Below are 18,569 nucleotides of genomic sequence, written 5' to 3' on the forward strand. Positions count from 1 at the left end.
ATACCTAGTAGTGATACCATAAATACTTTTGATGCATGAAATTTACCTCTGAAAAACCCAGACAGGTTTTGAATACAGACGTATGTATCTCAGGTTCGCAATTTTCCTAAAACTACAAGATTTGTTCGAATCTTGCAAGCAGCCAGATAATGGAAAAATGTTTCATGCCCTCCTAATCGTGTTGTTGACTACAAATAAGATCATCAATAAAAAAATTGCCTTTACCTAAATCTGTCATCTTTTCAACATAAAAAAGCAATATAAAGAACAAAAATTGTCCACTACCGTGGACACAAAGAGGAAGGGTCTAGGGAGAACAAATAACAAGCTCATTGCATATCCCTCACAAAGGGTGTCGGTGTCAATGGGATGCACTGTTACTTCCTTTCATCTATTAACCTGTGGACAGGTGGTCTACAACCTGAACTTCTCAACCTCCAAGCAGCCACCTCACAACTGATGCTCTCTAATTAGTCTTTAGCTTCGTTTTGATCTCCCCTTCTTGTTATTCAACCGCCTTGACTTTTTTGCCCTTTGCAAATAGCAAAATCGTTCCTTCCCACGCTGTGATTTACAGTTATCGCCAGCAAAGTAATTTGGAGATGAAAATGAGCGGGGACGCGAAGCAGAGTTCTGGTCTGTAAGTCATCTCACTTCTTCCTCCTACATATGAAAGTCATAACTCAATCCTTTGTGCCCATTGACGATTGAGGCTCAGAAAGGTGGCCATCTCAAATACAGCGATGGAATTATGAGGCTCGATAAAAATCGATTTCAGCCACCGGCAGTTTGCTGTTGGATTAGTGTAAACTTCTTGAGACAGACGGTCACATCAAAACAAACACAAAAACACGGTCAAAATTGAACCAGAAGCCCAAATAAAGCCCGGTGTGCTCAATAGAGGACATCCCGCCCTTTCCAATGCGTAGGGTGCCAGGATGACAAAATGATCACTCCGTATTTATGACCCGATTTGGTTCGTAACATGCCATTACAGAGCTCCCCGTTCCGCGCGTCTTTGCTGTAAACTCTACACATCACTCCTCAGATATCTCCACTAAGTGGACATCCGCCTCAGGATATATGGGAAGCCTTGAAAGCGGTACATGGCGAGTGAGCAAACACAGGCGATTTGCTCCCAAACACCTTGGAAGTGCCCGACTTCATCATGGGGGAGACGATGATGAAGGGCACAAGATCAAGAAAACACCAAAAGGTATGAGAGAAGCAATTCCGCGTGTGCGTCAAAGCACTGGTACCGAATGAAGTAAAATATACATCCTTCTTTCGGTCGCGACCCACAGCCTTTGGGCTCAACTCTCTCGACGCCGCACCGATCGGCCTGTCCATCTTCTTCACAGCAACGATAGTTAAATTAAAGTCTTTGCTATTAAATAAAATCGCTCTTGTGCGCGCGCATGTGCCTGTGATGCCGACGAGCCGCCTGCCAATACAGCCATCAATATGTGTTCATCTCATAGATGCACACATCTTGCAAAATAAAATTGAGTTTGGCTGACAGTCGCCAGCTGAGCCATATTGGATACTATTGATCGCTAGCTGAGGTGTAGGGGGGTGTTATGGGATGAGATGTGATCACGGCGGGCCCCGGACGCGACTCAGCAGAGTTTCTCTCTGCACGCGCCACTTAACCTTGAATGGGTCGGACCACCAACGCCCTTTGGGAAGGGAGAGAGGCAGCGAATGGGATTTGAGCAACGTTGCGCAGGGAGAAGTGGACGGAGCAGAAAAAGGGATGCCAGAAAGGTAAAAATGATGAAGTCATCTGTATTCGATTTTGGGTGGTTGCAATGTGGACAAGAGCCGGCGACAGAACTGCACCTGCAGCCAGAGTCGCCCCCCCCAACCCCCAGAGCATCAGCACTTAATCGCTTGTGTGGATACGCACGGAATCTTAATCAATAGTCAAGCCTCGGGAATTTATAGATGCTCTTAAAACGTGCACTTAAAGGGAGAATTAATGAACAAAAACAGTGGCGTTTGGATATGGAAAAATTTGTGGCGCATCCGCCACTTACTAAAATAAGCGGAAACATTTTTTATACTCGGGTATTAATCAAAGTCTCAACATAAAGCTGTTTGACAGGTACAATTTGGGAAAATGTGTTCAAAAAATACAAGTCGGCTGTTTAAATGAGGTATAAAACTTTCTGTATCCAATATAAGGAAATATCTTATGATTAAGTCAGCTAACGCTAATTGGTATGTATGTATATTGGTTCTCAACCTTTTCTCAAAAAGAAATAATTATGCATAAATATTTGTCCTGAAATATTCAACATAAAGTATCCTGTTTTGGGATCACAGTAGAGATCTATTCACAAAAATGATGTCAGACTTGTCAAAAAGATTAATTATATATATAAAAATGACCCAAAAATTGTCATAATATTGCAGAACTAAGCAAAGTCTTAAACATGAATGAATTAGAACAAGAACAGTAATCAAGCGTTCCTTATCCTCTGCCTCAAATGACTAATATTAGTGCCGTACTGACAAGATGAGAAAAGTGTTGAGACGTCACACTGAACAGTGAATCGTTCGATATGTGTTCTTCAATTAATGCTGCGTGATTCTTTTTCATTCTAATGATGTCATCAGAACTGGCAAAAGCCTCTATCAAATCACGTGAGAAAATGCTTTCGCCGACGTGCTCAATCTGATGAAGTTGTCAAGGTAAATCACAATGAAAAAAAAAAGGAACACGTACTGATCGAAGAAACGACTACGCTCACATTCAAGTTCTTTCCTGTTTTGTCGTCGACACGAGTGTCCGACAGAGCCACTTTGCAAAGAAAAAAAAAGCCGATAATCGTTGCCAAAAGTGCTGAGTCCGATGCTTCCTGGAGGGCTTGCATCCACTAAAGCACTGATGCAACAAATAGAAAATGTATTCCCCGATGGCTCCTGGACATCTCCAGCAGCCTCTGCGGGGATGCACTTTTTAAAAGCTAAATGTAAGACATGCACGCGGCACTCATCCAAACGTCGATAGCGAGAGTTGTACAAAATAGGAATGGACTCCAGTGGATTCATATGGTGAAATAGCAGCTCAAAATGAAGCCTTCTGTAATGTGCGGCTGCATTTGTTTACCAGGACAGTGACCCCTGGTGGCTGTTGAAAAATTAAAAAAATTCAGATACACCCCGCTGAATCATCCCAAGTCAAGTCGGCGCTTAAATTCAAAATCTATGGTGCGTATTCCTATAAAATACCCTTTAATTTCATGAAAATAATGGCAGTTTTGAAATCTTTTTCTCATTTTTAATTTCTGGTCGGTGCTCGTAAAACTAGTCGAGTGGCCGATATTCGTATCGATACCTTGAAATAAAGCTAGATATCGTCTTGATCATCACTCAAGCAGTTATTTTGAAAGATAACCGCGGCGGCCGACCATTCGGCATCTCGCGGGATGAACGAATCCCCAATCATATTTATGGGTTCACTGTAAGGGCTGGTCTCATGGCAACGGGAAGTGGGTTAGGGGCAAAAATGTTGGAAATGCGGAAACGGGAGTCAGGCGAGAAACCACTCGGTCACGCTGTCATAAGCCTCCATTACGAGGACCGCCTGGCATGTCCGCACGGATAAATCACCTGGCTAATATGAGAGTAGCATGGTGACTGACCAGCGCTCTACTATACTTACACAGAAACACCTCACGCAGTCTTGCGGTCCAGTTGACCCCAAAGCAATTTCAGTCCACGCTTCCCAAGTAGAAACATTATTCTGAAGCGTGATGGAAATGAATGTCGGTGCGCAGAGCGCGACGGGGTAATGCTTCACTTTGCTATAAACGACTTTCTGGGTCAGGTGCTCTGTGTTTGTCCCGGAGGCCGATAGTCACATGATCCTCCACCGTTCGCATACGTTAACCCGTTCATATCGGGTCGTCTCCGTTCATTATCGCCTGATAATGGGCTTCCTGGCAGCTCCGCCTTGCTGGCGACCGTCGGGCACGGGAATATGATGTAAGTGCCGGATGAGGCAACCGAACGTGCCAGGGAAGCAATGTTGAATCGGGGGAAACTGTCAGCGATCAGCAGAGGGGAACGATAAACACTTGGCCTGCGGCGGTATTGATAGGGAAATGTGATCATTTAAACGTGGTTCTACATTAATTAACGCCCGTGTTTTTAGGACGGAACCTTAGGCTGTTTTGACATGGGCAGTGTATGTGTCCAAAACAGGCAAATTAATTACAGTCCAGCAGTGGTGGGGGCTATGTCTGCTAGTGCAAGCTGTTTTAATTAGCGCAGTGAAAGCAGGCGTACATCTGGAAGGCCATGGCCACACAGCGCCGCGATGAATAAACAACAACGGGGACATAAAGTCGTTTTTAAGTCATTTCGTCACTGATGCACTCTGTAGAAGAACGCAATCACTGCTGTGTCCGACTCCGCTCGGGGACGATCGATAAAAAGCTTTTATTCCACATCGTGGCTAGCTGCGAGAACCAAGTAGCAGCCCGCCCCCCAACCTCCCTCCTTCCACATCCACCCGGGGTGATAAAAGTCGGTCCCCGATGTCGCACCTCCAATCTCCAGGCCTCACGTAAGCATCATTGATGAGTAAATAAAGAAAACATGAAGGGTAGGGGACCCCGCAGGCAAACGCTTGTCTCCACGGGTCTAAATTCGGATTTCGTTTATCTTCCCCCGATTAGAACATAAACAACAATAAAAAGATGGCAGTCTGACCTGGGGTGACGTTAAATGGGGGTCCTGTGTCACATCCGTGCGGCCGTGCTCATGGCAAAACAACGACGGGGAGCGGTTGCGGCAAAATTTCCACAATATTAGAAACATAAACTCTGGATTTGTGTCATGTGAGATGGGCCTTTATTGTCTCTTTGAAATAAACAGTGCATAAGGCATCAGCAATATAATGAGCTGGAATAATTTTATATAGGTTATCCCATATTTGTTTTCTGCAATAAGTATGTAAGTTGATTAGTATGGATGATCGTTTCCTGTTACTGCTGTTTGTGAAGAACTGGAGAAAATTAGACATACAATGATATATTTGAACACTAGCTACTTTTGGCGAGACGGGATGTCCTAATTAAAGCATAATTACAATGGAGCCACTCTCACATGCTTATAACTCCTTTTTATGCGTATACATTCTACTTTGTTTGCCCCTTCTCCTCAGTGAGAGCCAGCTTCAAAGCTGCAATCAAACAAGCTCCTGATGGACCCCTGGGGTCCTACTGACAACGTGCACGCAATCACATCCACGCAGAGACGAGAGGAATATGAACTACACGTCCCGGCTGAAATCATGTGGAAGAAATCAAATCGCGGCATACGTTTGGTCCCTGTCAAGTCAACCTCTCTCAATAGTGGAGCCGACTTGTTTTCCAGGAAGTAAACATATAAAAGTCCTGACTAGTCGCTGCCTGAGTGCCTTGTTGTGTCACGGTTGAGGAGATACCTCCGTTACCACTGTGTCGCTGTATGACAGGCTGCAGATAGTTCGGGTAGCGCTTGTATGTATGTGAGTCATGCATAGCGTTGCGCTAGGTGCAGGAAACGTTTGGAGAAAACGTCTTGAGGGGGAACACTGGGAGCTGACGGACAGTAAATAGGTGAGCTGTATAAAAGCAGGCGTACTAAGAAGTGTGTGTGCGTATATTTTCACAAAAAAGGCTTACTGTCCAAAAATGGAAATACTAAATAGAAATGGACATATTCTAATTTTACAGCCAACGGCCTTTAAAATGATATATACCGCTAATAATCATAATTCGTCCTACGATTATATTTAAAGCGTACTGTTGCTTGTTAAAGGGACACAGTGTAAGATTTAGAGTTTCCATTAAAAAAGGAATCAATTAAACGATTATACATTTCAAAAACTTGCAAATATTTGTGTACTTAAAGACCAACAGTATGTTTTAAATATAATCGTAGGGCTATTTATCATTAAATTATATTAATGGCACGTCATAGCTACGGACAGTCGGAGGAGGAGTGTGTATTGCTGCATTTACCGTAATGCCCCTAAAGCTCCCAAGGGCGCATGCAAAATAATACAAATACTTCTTTTTATGTATATGATGGTATATAGGTATGATCTGATATGTTAATTATGTACATTGTGTTTATATGTTCAGTAAAAAATTCAGCCAATGAAATAAAGGGAGACAGAAGAAGACGTTATGAAAGTATTGATAGGCGTTATGTTGAAAATATCCATCCATCGATTTTCTGCAAATATATTGCTAAACATGCAGACATGTTCAGTCTGTTGGCAATTAAAAAAAAGCATTGATTACTTAACTTAACTTAACTATGCCATTTTTCTGCGTAAATAACTGATGTTACGACCTGTGCCTCTATATATGTTTTGCAAATTCTACTGAATTAGCTCTAGGATTTCAATGCAGCAAAGTCAATCACATCTCCCTCAGACTCACGTTGAACTCCAGATGCAGAAACACAACGGGAATCTCGCCTCAACCCGACTGTGACACGGCCGCTAATTACCAAGCACTCGGCTCCCGCAGAGCATGATGTCTTGTTAGTTTTCCATTTACACTTTTAATGCCGTCAGGCGAGCTCTTGCCTCATCTGCCTCATCCAAGTGTACTTACATCTTTGATTAGGGACGACTAATCTATTTACACTGACACCTGTAAGATGACATTTACAGCACCGATTAACAAGATAATCCCTCCCTTTTTAAACTAATTCTGACTTAATTTGATAAAGCCTGTGTTTTTCTTACCCCCGTTTAAGAGGACTGTGATTTCAGGGTTATACAGAGCCAATGATTAATTTACCGTTAATAAATTTGACCTTCATTTGACTATAGAGGCTCCACTTCCCAAAGTTTCTGAGAGAAAGTCCTACAGAAGCAAAAATGAAGCATGGAATGAATACAGTCCATACTGTAAAATAACAAGGAGGCTGGAGATGAGGGGATGCTTTACTAAATAGTCACCGGGTGTCTCAAAACTGTCTGGGGTATAATGAAAAACTGTCTAAAACAGTGGTGTCAAAAAGCTTGAGGCCGCATGGAGGAAAAGCTACTCCCAAGTGGCTGGACCAAGAAGATCATGGTATATATTTATATAATTTTAAAACAAAAACTTCTAATTCATTATTCTTCTGTCATACTGTCCAAAATAGGACAACATGACTATTATTCCTAAAACATTAACCTTACTGTCAATCATGAAACAGTTTTTCTGGAGTTTGCATGTTCTCTCCGTGCCTGCGCGGGTTCTCTACGGGTACAACCTGCATGGCAGGTTTATTGGACATACTAAGTTGTCCTTAGGTGTGATTGGGTGCGTGGATGGCTGTTTGTCTCTGTGTGCCCTGCAATTGGCTGGTGTCCCCTGCCCAGTGCATGAAGCTGGGATAGGCACCAGCAAGCCTGTGAACCTTGTGAGGGTAAGTGGCTACAGAAAATGGATGGATGGCATTTCAAGTGTTTGTTCTTGAAAAAATTCAGATCATTTTTTTTTTTACTACGGCCGGATTATACCCGATTGCGGGCCAGTACATCCGATGCCAATAAAGATATTCTGTTTCGATACTTATAATTTAAAAGGATTTGGATTACAGCGCTAGGGAATATCGATTTTTAAATAACACTACTTTTTTGTGGGCTTTTCGTCAATATCCTATTAAATTCCAGAGATGGCGACATAGCTAGAATACAAAGAGGCTTACCCATCAGTGGACACATCCTCCGATCACTCCATCCCATAGTGAATTTAGGTAATAGCTTTGACATTTCATTGTCGTGGACAGTAGGAGCCTACTGGGATCAGTAATGTCCTCAGAACATAGGGACAAGGCAGTAATCGCTTCTCTCCGGTCTGAGAGGATGCAGAAATAAAAGAAGGAAATTCAGCATTCATCATTATATCCATTTCTAGTACATTTAGCTTAGCTCATGTGTGAAAGTGATGGCAAAAAGAGTGGAACACAAAAAGCCATCGCGCCCAGCTCACCCCGGGTTCATTCATAGGTATTAAAAAGCAATTATCAGCACGGAAGCGAGTCTTCCTTTACCGAGTTCATACACCCTTTGCAATTTTAATGAATGGACCTGCGGTAATGCACCAAATTACTGGAGCAAAACTCGCAAGCGAGAATTGTGTTAAAGGGCGTAAAATTGCCCTCCACCCTCGCTTTGCCTTCAGAGAACTGTTGGCTGTCAGATAAAAAAAAGGAAGCCCATAAAAGCACATTTATTTCCTCAAACAACCGCAGTGAAGCGTTGCGTCACTTCGCCGGTAGTGCAAGCTAACGCTGCGTGACAAGTGATTAGCCACAGACGACGTGTGCAGCGGCGTGTGTTTACATGCTTCGAGAACGCGCACGTGATCGGCCGCCTCTGACTCAGCACATCCTCATTGGGCCTCGAGAGAGGAGTCGGCTCTTTTTATTACCTAATTCGGTTTGGGAGATGAATTTGGCCCATAATCTAATACTGTGGTGAATGATTGTCGGCGTATCCCAAACTGGACTGTATCTAAGGCCGGTCTTTGCTGAGGATGCAGTTTAAAGGAGCACGAATGAAAACGCGCAACCTCGCTAACATTTTTTTCTCAGTTTCCAAAGCTTCAAACAGTTTCCCTTTTTTTCAATTCATCATTACATTCCAATTTCCCTCCCGGACAAATTCCACGTTGGAACCACAATGAATGAATGATTGTTAAAAGGACTTTATTACCTTCTGTTCTGACATAAGTTTGTATAACGAACATGAGGGAAAGACACCATTCAACCATGAAAGAAGCCCATTGCAGTTAATATACAGTATGTGCATCATATACATTTTCGACACTCTTCTTATTAAGGCAACAGAAAAGAAATAGAGGCTTTATCCTCCTGAGACCCAACCTATTCATCCGCGTCCACTGTTGTGTCCATTTTGTCTCAGGAAGACAGCAGAGTTAACACATCAGACATCATTGCAAAGCTGCTTTAACGAGTCAAAAGATACGGCGCAAAATCTAATGTGCGCCACAGTGGACACAAATAAAAAAGTGAGGTCGAAAGAGGATTTGTATGCTAATTTAATCATTTTTATTTTACTTGGCATCATAATGACAAACAGCTGGTATTATCTAGGTCGTATGTCTCAGTTTTTGCAGCTGCTGGGAGAAAAGTGTCATTCTTCTAAGTTGCCATGACGGCCGTTTTGGATTGAAAATGACAGTGAAGCACTCCGTGCACAGCAAAAAGGACAAGTTCTGCTGTGTTATCGCGTCACATTTCAAAGCCCTCATTATTTTGTGCATTAAAAGCCAGCCCCATTACCGTAAGTTCTCAAAAGCAAGAGCTAATTAAACAAATGAGTGAAAAGGTGACGTATTTAATATGAAGGCACTATAAGCAAAAATCAGGGGCAAAAAAAAAATAGAAGAAAATTGCTCAGGAATATTAGTGTTAAATGAGTGTAAAAATATGCCTTGAAACTCATATTTTGGTGAAAAAGACGTTTAGTCTCACACACTCAAAAATAACCCATGTTGGGTCAAAAAGTGGCCAACACAATTGGTTTAGCGAATTGTTTCAGGTTGCTTGAAAACTGGATCAAAAAGGGGTTAGGTCAACCCCTTTTTGCCCCGATGCGGGCTATTTTTAACCCAATAGCATTATGTTTGCGTGGTTAAATGTGCTGCACTAGTCCAGGTGACTTTTACGAGTGCACCAGTTTAAGGCCCTGCCCAGTGTCCAAAATAGCCGGTGGGAACCAGGCCAGTTTGCACCTCCGGAAGCAGCGCATACACACGCTGCAGAACCAAAAGAGGCTGAGGCCACAGCACCAGTTGGACAAATGCACCATGGGATATGTCGCCTTGGGAAAGTGGATCTTCCAATGCTTGGCCACGTCGCTGCCCGTGGGAAGGTGCAGCGAGTAGTCGCTCCAGCGTTTGGACACGGCGTAAACGGGCGCCGCGCCGCGGCCCTTGTCCGACCACTGCGTGTCGCCGTTTGGGTTGCAGTTGAACTCCACCCATTCGGAGGTAAAATCCCCGAGTACGGGAGCCTCTCCCGCCTCTGGGTCGGGCCCGGCGCCGGACAGGTCGGCTGTTTGCACGGCTATGTAGACCCCATCCATCCTACGTACCTCTTTGATCCAGGGTAGGGAGTTTTCTGTGTCCAGGACCAGGATTAGACGGGAGCAGTGGCCTGCGTTTTTTTCTTTCCATAACTCTAACAGCTGGGAAAGATGAAGACTTTCTCCTCCTTAATTAAAAAAATAAAACGTATTAAATTAAGCAATTTTTGCAGAGGATAAAGAATAGTTTCCTGTGAATATAACAGTGGTTCTTCAAAGTGGGGTTTGTGAAATTAATCAATAAATGTGTTAATTTTATGTTAAAAGGAAGTCAAACCGAAAAAATGTATTTACAGAGATATGCTTTTTGCGGGCTCACTTGTCCAAACACGGCCCTCTACATTAATATTGCGTTTGTTCATCAAGCAAAACGTTTTCATCCATATCATAAGGCAGCCATTTTGCTATAGACAGAAAATGACATCGCGGTTTGTCTGGGCTCAAGTAAGAACCGATCACGACTACAATTCTCTGGAGCCGGCATCAGGAGGAACTGAGGGTTTGCTAACTTGCTCAAGGACGAGTCGGTCGCCAGAGCCTAAAATGAAACCCACAACCTCCATCCCCCACGAAGACCGAGGATTAACTGCCGTGGCGTTGGTGGTTCAAGGACATTTCATCCCGTCACTCTCGATGGACAGAATGTGTCTGCGTGGATCAAACCTGTCAACTTCCACTTGCCCGACTGTCCGTCTAACCGCATCAGATGTGTAAACTGCACAAAGATGGCAGACTTTAACAGAATGGGGGCGGCCAAAATGACAGATTAAAAGCACAGAGTGCAGAGCTGTGTTGCCCTGCCAACAAATGTGAAATCAGCTAAGGGCATGATCTGCAGTGCCGTGGAGGTAAATTACAGCTCCAAGCATTATTTGGGATGCGCAAATAAAAATTTCATGAGCATTATTCTTTGTTCAAAGGCAGTGTGTCAAGCTGTCACTGGTGCCGCAGTAAGAGCGTCCACTTTCCCAGAATCCTTCGCTGGGTTTCTGTCCTTCACAGCAATTTTAACTCCTTTGGCTCACTTGTCTGGACCGTGACAAATCAGCCTGTGAATGACTGACGGAGGAGGGAGAGAATGCAAAGCGGAGTGGGATGCAAATGCCGTTTTCAGGGTGATGGCAATCTCCAAGTGTGTGTGTGTGCGTGCGTGTGGGAGAATAAGTGGTTTATGTTTTTTAGGGAGGTTTACTGAATAAGAAAAGATGCTTCTTGGGTACTATGAAGATTAAAAGCATTGATATATATATATATATATATATATATATATATATATATACATATATACACACACACACACACACACATACATACACACACACGCATACTAAGGACAAAAAAAAAACAATGAAAAAAAACAAAAAAAACAAAAAGACATGTCTTACCAGCTAGCGCCCAAGCTCCGCTATCTTTGCGCGTGTGCCCGCTGTAGAAGATCACGTAGGTGTCATGGCGCGGCCCGTCGGCAGTGCGCAACTCCAAGAAGTTGCGCAGCTTGCCGTGCAGAGTCTCCAGGCTGACGCCGCTGGCCGAGTAATCGCAGCCGTAGGTCTGGATCATGTGGTGCGCGAAGAGACGCTGCACATTGTTTAGCATGCCCGTGGAGCGCAGGTTCAACTGCTGGGCCTGCTCCGGGGGCAGCATGGTGGGCTGCCCTTCGGCGCTAAGGAAAGAAGAGTTGCTATCTTCAAAAACTACAGAGATGGTTTTCGTGGGGAGCGCATTGCAGAGTTTGGGAAAGCGAAGGCCGAGGCGAGCAGGTTGACGACAAGCGAGAATGAAAACCAAAGTCGAGGGCAAAGTCATTTTATGGAAAAACGTGTGCGGTATACACACGCGTACAAAGTCAAGGCTGGCTGCAAATCACACAGCCATACGTTCCCCTTTAATCTGCTGGCATGATGTTATTCATGGCCAAGGGGATGAAAGCGATACCTGACGCTTCCAATCCGGACATCTGCATAACGGGGGGTCGTTACATGACGCCTGGCGCCCTATCATCGCCTTTACAAGGACAGGAAGAAGTTGCTTTTAACAGTATAAGACAGTGTACGCTTTTCGAGTTGTTGGGTTCTGATCACGTGTCAGTGTGATTGCGTCCACTTTATTTGATTGATATATGATTATTTCCGAAAGTTTGGCGGGCCGGATTAAAAAGCTTAGTGGAAGACAGTGGAAATTTGTATCACCGGAAGGACAGTTTTGTCCAAAGGCCGAAAACTCGCTTTTATTAACCGTCTATGCAAAGACGATGCCGAGCCCAGCCACATACCCACGCAGGAGTTTTAATAAGAAAAATGACATGCTTCATCCTCTCGCCGCGTCTTGGCAAGCTCATCTAATCTTTTTAGATCTCATGGCACTCAGGGGAGGAAAGGCCCGTAGTTTGAGATTCACGCCGCATCATGTCATCTCGCTCTTTCATCCTCACTCCAAGCCCCTCCCTTTCTGTCAAAATAGCGGCCCTCCTCACGTCCCGCTCACTTGCTTTACAGCTTTTCCGTGTGTTTCCTCCCAACAGTCACACCCTCCCGTGTTTTTTTATTTTTTTTATTTCCAGTCTCTCCTTCTCACCCCGATTGCAGTAATCTCCCTGTGGGGCTCTTGTCATTGTTGCAACACGATCCGCAGCCATCAAACTGCCTATTACACACCACTGCATTCTCATCATGCCCCCAGTGGTCCCCCGTGGGCCCGGCAGCCACGAATATAGAGAGGCGGCCATGACGGGATGGGAGCTGGATGCGGAGAGGTTCCACGCGCAGGAGGAAATTCATTTGAGTGAAACTCACGTGACGGCGATAATTTATATATGGTGAAGAGCTGCCACGCTTTAGGCGGGAAGGAGATCATCAAAACTAACCGGCCTATTAAAAAAAGATCCAGGCCATCCGAGAGCAAAGTGAGGGAGGTGTTGGGGGTGGCGGCGGCTAATGGCTAACCGCTGTACGACTTAGTATTCTGCACAAGGGAGCATCAGAATGATCCCTTTAGGGGCGGAACATTAGCAGCATGTTTATGCATCGTTATTGGCCTACTTATCCGGTTGGTTTTGCGTTAACTGAGAGAGGGCTTGAGAAGGGAGCAAAAATGAAGCTCAATTGCAAGTTGGATGTGATTTTTTTTTTTCTTCCCAGAATTTCGAAGTGTCCTAATGTCCTACTCGCAAAGCATTTATCTGGACTCCGAGTATTAAGTGCTGCAAAAACCAAGCTGAAAAATCCAAGGTAGACTTTTGCAGCAGGCTCGTTTTCACTATGGTGAATTTCAGTGCAACGCAAATGCAGAAAAAAACATGTTGTAATATGCAATGCAGATTTCTCCTTGTATGAGGAAGAAAGAAACCAGTTGGGAGATGTCTGGTTTGATCTTTCCACATTAGCACGCTGCTAATGGGCAACTGTTTTTTTAACTTAAAACAAAACAAAAACTACCTGCAGTACGTAGTGGGGACGACCAGAGCGTATCCAACGCAGGTTCCCCCGAGACAACTCCCGAGCTCATGGAACAGCCCGTGGGCCAACGACTCCAGAGGTAGCACGATCAGCAGCGCGCTGAGGAAGAGACCATTGGTCTGCTGCGCCAACAGAACAGAGCACCGCAAAGTCATTTCCTTCCGTTTGTCACTTGCGCTTTGTGCAGAAACAATCACAGGCGCCTAATTGGTGGTGACAGTCTGCAAGATAGTTACGCAACACGGGACCGACTGCGAGATCATGCAAGAAAAGACACCATGCGCTGTTATGACTGTCTGAACATGATTTCATCCAAAACGGAACACTTAACGAATGAAAAAAATAAATGCGAACTTGAGATTTATTACACTATGTTTGACAGTTAGCCAATTCATTTTTGTCCACTGGATTGGACATTTACTTTTGGTCTATATCCTCGATCCATTTGAGCTTCCCAACTCAGTCATAGTGTGCTTAGTAGAGAACATTCTGGAATTTACTGGAAATATATCTCAAGTGTTTGGGTGGCATGACACTCATTTTGCTGTCTTGCTGAGACAAAACGGAAAATTAAAAAAAAAAAAAAAAAAAAACACCAATAGGCTGTTTCTCAAGTGGATATGTAAAACCAACTCCATGAGTCACGGCCGTGTGGTCTCATTTAGAATTCTCAAGCAGACATGCTGCTGTTTCTCAGAATGCTAATAAATTCCAAAATAGTGGCAAAAACACTGAATGTGTTTCCCAACCATTAGTGAGACGTGAGTAATTATTAAGTGTACAGTGAGAAGTTTTCCATTATCACACAGTACCTATATATATATATATATATATATATATATATATATATATATATATATATATATATATGAAGAATTTTATCTTCGTGTATTCAACGCTAAAAGATAATTCGTTCGATAATTCGTTGCAACTCGTTCGAGGTCTCCTACCTGCCATGACACCGCACCCAGAATGACGGTGGACAACAGGCTGAAGAGCACCAGCCGCTCGGAAATAAGGCAAAAATGTCGAATGCCCCTGGAGGCCATGACCTGCTCCAAGCTGCGGCTGCCGGAGCGCTGGGGCCGCCATACTCGCTGGCACTCGCTCAGCTTGGTATGGAAGCCCCAGATCGTGATGAGGAGGATGACGTGGCAGATGGACCAGAAGAGGCCGAAGAGGCAGAAGCCTGGGATCACCAAGTACCACAGTTCCAAGTGGCCCAGCTGTGGAAGAGGAAAATCATGACATGCTTATTTTAAAAAAAATAGACCATGTGGATTTTGCAGGCTTTTTAGAGCAGTGGTTCTCAGCCAAGTACCCTTTAACCAGTGCAAAGCATTTTGGGGTTTAAAAAAAAAAACAAAAAAACTTTAAACGTCCCATCAGTGTCTGATTTATTATACTTTAGACCCTTTCAAACTTCATTTAAATTGGTCCACAAAAAATTATCCTCCTCAAGTGTCCTGTTTTGGATCATAGAAGAAATCTGTTATCAAAAAGAAATAACTAATTATTAATTAATAATGCATTTAACTATTTATTAAAATCACTCTTACAACACCGCAAATCAAATGGACAGAATAGCTTTTAAAAAAATAAAAAATAAATGCTGACAGTTACTGTTTTAAAGCACTGATAGTGCTGCTATCCTTCAGGATATTAACATTATCATTCTCCTCCTGACTGATAATTTCTTCAAATTCGGCAGGCCAGATTAAAAGGCCTAACGAGCAGCAGATGTCCCCCGGGCCGTAGATTGCCCATGCCTCATCCTAGCATGAACTATCCAGCCTGTTTTCGATCTATCTCCCTTTCAACACACCTAATTCAAATGATCGTTATATGCGGCTCCTACAGATGAGCTGATCGTTTCAATCAAGGGTAACGAGAGGGTGTTTGACTAGTACTGCGTGTAAAAAGTATGCAATGTCAATTTAAACGAAATTCAGCCCTGATTTTGGCTTTGGATTCATTCACAGCAACATGAAAATCCCTTCCCCCCTCGTTCGTACCTTAAAAGCAGCCAGGACGATGAACGTCAGCTCCATCAGGCTCAGCGGTAGCAGGGACAGCCTCCGCCACATGTTCCCCAAAGTCAGAACGGGCATCCAGCGCTCAGTGGCCCCCAGTGCACTGAAGTACACGTCCAACACGGGCTCGCACAGCAGCCTGCCCAAGTAGCACCCTAAAGCAAAGGGGTTGGCGGCGATGCCCAGTGCTTGGAAAAACACTAACGAGGTGACCAGGGAGAAGGTGACCAAGTTGGGCAAAGCCAGGAGGGACTTCATTCTCAAGTCCACGATGAGAGCACCCAAGGCCACCACGAGTCCGACGATGGCGGCTGACTTGGTGAGAAGCATGGCGGTGCTGGCGATGGCAAACCCGAGCAACTCCAGGAACTCGGTGGACTTCAACAAGACGGGCTTGTAACGGACCGAGTGGCATATTCGCTCCGTGGCGGCCCACACTGCTTTCATGACCGCGCTGCCCAAGAGGAGATAGTTGGCGACCAATTCCTTGACGTTGGAATCCAAGGCGGGACTGTTAAGGAAGCACAGGAGACCGAGCAGGAAGCCAAACCACAGGTGGAAGAGGCTCAGGCTTGCTTGTTCCATTCCAAAGTAATAGTGGAGGATGCTGGCGATGCCGAGGACGAAGAGGCCGAGGATGAAGATGACGAGGATCATGGGCTCGCTCGTCAACTCCCAACGTAAGTACATCCCGACGCAGACCGCCGCCAGGAGGTTGAGGCTTGACAGGTAACCGAGGCAACGTATTGATGTGATCATGTCCACCTGCTTGGGTCCTTCCACGTTCAGTTCCTCTTCCTCTTCGTCGTGAGCCATGGCTGACAATGCCTGACCCAAACGCAATCGATTCTTTGAATCTACCACTGTCAGTGCAGAGCTTTTAGTGCAATTAAATTAGGTAGGAAATCACCCCCTGAAAACAAAGAAAAAACGAGTCATTTATTAACTCAAGAACTTGATTTTCATACAGCCTCATATCAGATGCGCTGCGAAATTACTTGCTACTAATGCTGCAACTAAAACAAAGCGATCAGCACATAACATCTTTGAACATTATCAAATAACAGAAGTTTTACAACAACAAAAAAACCTGACATTTAAATAACCGGAGTCCCGCTGACACTTTTCTGGCGATGTGGCAGTTCGGCAGGGAGACGGAATGCTAACCAACATTAGCATATGCACTGATTTACCAATCATCGTACGTTAACTCGTTAACTTTTTATGGAGAAAGATGAAGACGACGGGTTTCTACACATGATAGAGCAGACAGCTTGACGTCAGCGCTAAACTTTAGTGAATATTAATCGTGAAAATTAAACTTACATTTTGGACAATGTGTAGCTGTACTTCCGGATTCTCAAGTACATGAAAACGCGAGGGTCAAAATCATACCTTTCGCTTTTTTCCTATTTTTATGCCTTACCTTATTATATTTGAAAAAAGACACTTCGCTTCGAGCAAGTTATTTATTTTACAGCAGGTTAGTAATAATTAAAAATCATACAGTAATCATAAAAAAAATAAATTTTATAATAAAACCGTTGCGTGACTTTGATAACATTCTCTTTATGCACTTTATTACTATTTGCGACAATTGTATTCTTACTGTAATTTTATTTAGATCATCAACACGACCTCATGCCTTCAACTATTTCTGTTCATTTTGTTCTTCCATAATGAGCTCTGCTACGGTTTTCAGAAGCCCAACTTAAATTCAAACATCATAAACATCTTTGCAATTGAATGACTTAATACATGTAATAATTGTCTCTATTGTCTCCAGTTTAGTCTTTAGTTTGATGTATTGTACATAGTTTAGTATGTCTGGTTTCTTTATCTTATTATGATGATTATATTAGCTAACATGTTTAACATGATGGCGCCCATCACGGCTGCCGTCTCCTGTTCGCCGAGGTGAACAGAGTAAGAATTTCATTTTGTGGTTTCGTGCTATGCACGTGACAATAATTCTCTCCAGTGATACAATCTTGACAGAAGCCAAGGCCAAATGGATGTCCTGTTTACTTCTGTTAATTGTTCAATAAATAATCCAGATCATTGCAAAAGAAGCTAGAAGTCAAAATATTCCTATTAGAAAACAAACTAACTTTCTTTATGATTCACCCAACATGACAAGAGAAAAATCACAATATACTTAATAAAGATAAGGCATTCCTACTGAGAAAAAATGTCATTAGGGCCCTTGTTCATCCTAATTCATCATCTCCATTCATATCTGGTTGAGTAACAAGATCGCTAACACAATGAAGGCGTCGTCACATTTATCCAATTAGACCTTAATGTGACATCTCTGAATAATTAACCCATGTAGTGATGAAATCATTTTGTAGCATGTGTGTGTTGAGTACAGCGATACACTTTCCAAAGGAAAAGGAATCATTGCGGCTCCTTATCACGATCAGAGCTTGTAAAAATGATATGTTGCTTTTGCCTCTGAAGGTTAAAGTGCTGAAGGATCTCAGCAGGGGAGAGATTTGAGAGATTTTAGAGGTTGCATGAGGATACAGGAGAGAAAGCGTGTGAGAAAATGATAGAGAGAAGCAAGGATGGGGGATGTAGTGGAAAAAAGGATACCGGTCCACCTGAATTATGCAGGAGGTACCTTCATTCTAATGTCAGACATACCTAGACCACCCCTTGCATGTGCCTCACGATACTGTACAAAGCATCGGCATAGACAAAAACATGGTCCCAGGCTGACCTGACACGGTTTCACACTTTAACATCGAAGTCCGGCTCAAAAATGCGCATTTGCCAAGCGTGAAATCATCAAAACACAATAAAATAAATGACCAAATATGTTCCATTTTGGGTGATTTGAGCCATCGCAGTGTGTAAATGCGTAAGACGTAAAGCCATTAAGCGCTTGTCATGGCCGTGCGGAGTTTGCTTCAGGGGAAATGAGATAGAACTAATTATACATGAAAGAGTCATTTGTGGATTGAT

The 18,569-nt window shown here is 43.6% G+C and overlaps 1 protein-coding gene and 1 long non-coding RNA gene across 4 annotated transcripts; one reads left to right on the forward strand and one right to left on the reverse strand.

The window, feature by feature from the left end:
* The first annotated feature begins 4,051 nt into the window (after window positions 1–4,051).
* LOC148405473 (uncharacterized) lies at window positions 4,052–5,418 on the forward strand. Its single transcript, XR_015864266.1, has 2 exons — window positions 4,052–4,576; window positions 5,177–5,418. It is a non-coding gene; the product is annotated as an uncharacterized LOC148405473 (long non-coding RNA).
* A 3,274-nt stretch (window positions 5,419–8,692) lies between these two features.
* On the reverse strand, window positions 8,693–16,985 carry tmem168a (transmembrane protein 168a). 3 transcript variants are annotated; one of them, XM_088405770.1, is made up of 6 exons: window positions 16,926–16,985; window positions 15,582–16,512; window positions 14,517–14,792; window positions 13,546–13,685; window positions 11,497–11,774; window positions 8,693–10,239 (listed from the first exon to the last, which is right to left on the reverse strand). In XM_088405770.1, the coding sequence occupies exons 2-6, from the start codon at window positions 16,413–16,415 to the stop codon at window positions 9,689–9,691; spliced, it is 2,079 nt and encodes a 692-aa protein (XP_088261896.1). In that variant the 5' UTR covers window positions 16,416–16,512; window positions 16,926–16,985; the 3' UTR covers window positions 8,693–9,688. The 3 variants fall into 3 exon arrangements, with proteins under 3 accessions (XP_088261896.1, XP_088261894.1, XP_088261895.1); XM_088405768.1 differs by having other exon boundaries at window positions 13,546–13,688; XM_088405769.1 differs by lacking the exon at window positions 16,926–16,985 and adding an exon at window positions 16,695–16,802 and having other exon boundaries at window positions 13,546–13,688.
* Between the last annotated feature and the right edge of the window lie 1,584 nt (window positions 16,986–18,569).

The sequence above is a fragment of the Hippichthys cyanospilos genome, chromosome 22 (assembly GCF_059441005.1).
Source record: "Hippichthys cyanospilos isolate Australia breed blue-spotted pipefish chromosome 22, RoL_Hcya_1.0, whole genome shotgun sequence".
Lineage (NCBI taxonomy): Eukaryota > Metazoa > Chordata > Actinopteri > Syngnathiformes > Syngnathidae > Hippichthys > Hippichthys cyanospilos.